This window comes from Helobdella robusta (assembly GCF_000326865.2).
Source record: "Helobdella robusta unplaced genomic scaffold HELROscaffold_121, whole genome shotgun sequence".
NCBI lineage: Eukaryota > Metazoa > Annelida > Clitellata > Rhynchobdellida > Glossiphoniidae > Helobdella > Helobdella robusta.
Window position 1 is genome coordinate 46,283 of NW_008703670.1, and position 3,897 is coordinate 50,179.

At 33.6% G+C, this 3,897-nt stretch overlaps 1 protein-coding gene across 1 annotated transcript in view; it reads left to right on the top strand.

The window, feature by feature from the left end:
* Positions 1 to 3,636: 3,636 nt before the first annotated feature.
* Positions 3,637 to 3,897, top strand: part of HELRODRAFT_183834 (hypothetical protein) — a gene marked incomplete at both ends in the record, with an annotated part of 2,270 nt that continues 2,009 nt past the window's right edge. Inside the window, one exon of the mRNA XM_009013851.1 lies at positions 3,637 to 3,773. Within this exon, the coding sequence (XP_009012099.1) occupies positions 3,637 to 3,773 (137 nt within the window). The remainder of the gene's footprint in view (positions 3,774 to 3,897) is intronic.

Sequence of the window (3,897 nt, forward strand, 5' to 3'; positions counted from 1 at the left end):
TCTCAGTACACAATAAAACTGCAAGTATATTTTAAAAGCATTTCACCCATAAAGGCACATTTCGTGCTTACACACACAAACCGACACACACACACGCGTACATACAGACACACACAGACACACACACACACACACACACGCACGTGTATAAATTAAAAGTGAAATATGAACTACACACATGTATGTTATTGGGACTATGTAATCAAAATTTCAAGGAAATGAGTGATTATTTGTTTATGAATACTTAATTGTATTGTGTGTGTGTGTGCGTGAGTGTGTGCGTGCGTGTGTGTGGTATGTGTGTGAGTGTGTGTGTTTGTGGTGTGTGTGTGTGTGTGTGACCTTTGATCTATTAGTTGTTATTATAAGTTTTATTTTAGTCTCTTTTCTTGAGAAATATTTTAAGAGGCAGCTAATATCTGATCATGGTGATGATGTGGATGATGAAGATGACGAAGAAGATGACGATGACGACGAAAAAGAAAAAGATGATGATAGAGATAATGAAAATAACGATGAGTAAAATGATGGAGATTACAAAGATCATGATGATGACGATGAAGTAATAGCAGCAGTAGTAGTAGCAACAGTAGCGTTAGCAGCTGCAGTAGTAGTAGTAGTAGTTTTAGTAGTAGTAGTAGCAGTAGTAGCAGTAGCAGTAGTAGTAGTAGTTGGTGCAAAGTCTTGTCCAAGTGGACTTTGAAAATTTTGTGACGAAATTTTGGAATGATCATCAGCAGATGATCACGGTGGTTATGATGTAATGATGACATCATTTTAATGTTTGTTTTGTTGCTTGTTTGTTTGTTTAGTTAGTTTTTTCCCTGGTTTTTTTGCTTGTTTTTTTTTCTATGGGACTAATTTATACTGTCTGCTGTTCATTTGTGGTTATTTTGATGACTGGCTGACTGACTGACTGGCTGGCTGGAGATATATGTCTAGATGTCTGGTTGAGATGATGAGGAAGTTGATGATGTTAGTTTTGATAGGATGATGACGACGATGATGTTGTTAACCATTACGGTAGGATGATGTCTTAAACTGAATTTTTTCAGTGTGAATAATAATATGGACATCTCCTTCTTGTTCAATTCAGACCTATCTTTTATTTATTTTTCTTCTTTCATTTTAAAACAAAGAGAGAGAGAGAGATAAAGAGAGAGAGAGAGAGAGAGAGAGACAGAGAAAGAACAAAGATTGGCTGTTTTTTTAAAACATTTTTGGGAGAGGAGTAAAATTGGACCAACACTACAGATTTTGATATAGAAGAGTTTAAATGAATGAATGAATGAATGGATGAATGAATGGATGAATGAATGAATGAATGAAGGGATGGATGAATGGATAAATTAATAATTGAAAGAATGATTGGATGGAGAAGTGAAAAAATGAAAATCATAGCGTTCATCTAGTTGAAAAAAGTGCCTATCTGTAGACACACATAAACAAGTCTATCACTCATTTATTCTTTTCATCATGTGTTTATTTTGTCTTTTGTTCGGTAGTTCATTCATTCATTCATTCATTCATTCATTCGTTCGTTCGTTCTGTCGTTCGTTCATTCATTCATTCGTTCGTTCGTTCTGTCGTTCGTTCATTCATTCATTCATTCGTTCTTTTGTTATTCATTTTCTCATTTCTCACTGTTTGAAATTTATAAATATTTTTTCATATGGAGCATGTGGTAACCTTTTTATTATTATTTATTATTATTTATTTATTATTATTATTATATTGTTACTATTACTATTATTATAACTATTATTATTATTATGTTATTATTTTATTATGAACAAACAGTCTATTCATACTCTATTATACATCTAAGCTATTAAATGGCATAATATAAATAGATGAATAATATATATATATATATATATGTGAGTAGGTAGGTATATTTGTTTGTTTATTTGTTTGTATATATGTGTGTGTGTTTGGATGTTTGTGTGTACGTGTGTGTTTGGATGTTTGTGTGTGTGTGTGTGTGTGTGTGTGTGTGTGTGTGTGTGTGTGTGTGTGTGTGTGTGTGTGTGTGTGTGTGTGTCTCATTTAACCATCCTTTCAACTTTGATATTTTCAACACACAAAATTCAGCAATAAACCTGAACAACAACAACAACAACGAACCCACAGGAATGATGATGATGATGGGGATGATGATGATGGTGATGATGTCTGAGAATTTTGCTGGGCTCTTTTAAGATTTTATTTGTTTTATTTATTTGTTATTATTATTGCTACTATTTTATTATTATTATTATTTCCATTTATTACAAATTGATAGCTTTCAGTTGAAGTTAATTTTTCCCCATTGTTCTTACCAGATATGGTGGAGGCTTTGTTTGGGTTATTGTTTTGCTATCATTTCTGCTGCTGTTGTTGGTGAGGATGATTATCGTTTCGTTTCGTTATATCGTTTCGTTATAACGTTTCGTTTCGTTATGTCGTTTCGTTATTATCGTTATTATTATTTTTGTTATTATCATTATTATTATCATTTGGTATCTGAGTATCATGGTTATCTGTTCTGAAACTGTTCAAAACATTTATTGAGTAATATAATATGTACTTATGTCTGATGGATGTGCCTCTTATAAGCGTATATACATACATACATGCATACATGCTCAAGAGTTTGTTTGTATGTATATATGTATGTTTGTATGTATGTTTTTATGTATGTTTGTTTTGTTGGTTTGTTTGTGTGTATGTATGTATGTATGTATGTTTGTTTGTTTGTATGTATTTATGTATGTATTAACCAGTTTAACAAACAACCACATCTTGTTATATTACATAACATGCTCTTACAGTTAACATATGCTGCAGCCAGACAGAATATCCTTCTTCCTTCTTCAATTCTTATTTTCTATTTAGCTATCGTCAGAAAACTCATTATGTATGTATGTATGTATGTATGTATGTATGTATGTATGTATGTATGTATGGATGTATGTATGTATGTATGTATGTATGTTTGTTTGTTTGTTTGTTTGTATGTAGGTTGTATGTAGGTTGCATGTATCTTGAAAACAGTGTTTCTTTGTCATCTTTTTGGTTATTTTCTTTGCTGGCGGATGTTGTTATAATAATGACAATGACGATGATAATGTGTTTATCTAACAGACCGGATAGACCAGAAATGGATGAAAATCCCAGAGGAGTATTCATTTTTAACAGTTGCCAACTCTAGCAGACTGACTCACAGATTTCTCAATGAAATATTTAGGTATTTTGTTGTGTATTGTTTCTACATCCGCGTGATTTGTATATTTGTTTTTGCCTAGATCTGTATCTTTGTATCTGTGTGCGTGTGCGTGCGCGTGTGTGTGCGTGTGTACATGTGTGTGTACATGTGTGTATGAGTAAGCATGGGTGTCTACATGTTTGTATGTGTTTGTGTAGTTTTCAAGTTCTACGGTTTTAACGGTAATTTATTTATAGGATAATCTCTGTGGAGTTCCTACAGTACAATCCAAGACTATTCCAATTTATTCCAGTTCAATCTCATGGTCTGGACATGTTCCAATTTGGCCGAACAACGTGAGTAGAGCTGTTGCTGTCGTTGTTTGTTGTGTCGTTGTTGTAGATGTTGTTGTTGTAGATGTTGTTGTTGTTGATGTTGTTGTTGTTGCAATGTTCCTCTTAAATTTATACATCAGTGATCAGTTGTTGAACATTGAGACATGGGTTCCACTGAAGAATGATGTTGTTGCAACGGAACTAGTGCAAGCTGGTGTCTATGATCTCGGATCATTGAAAGCTGTTGGAATGTTAGTTTGTGCGTGCGTGCGTGTGTGTGTCTGTGTGTGTGTGTGTCTGTGTGTGTGTGTGTGTGTGTGTGTGTGTGTGTGTGTGTGTGTGTGTGTGTGTGTGTGTGTGTGTGTGTGTGTGAGT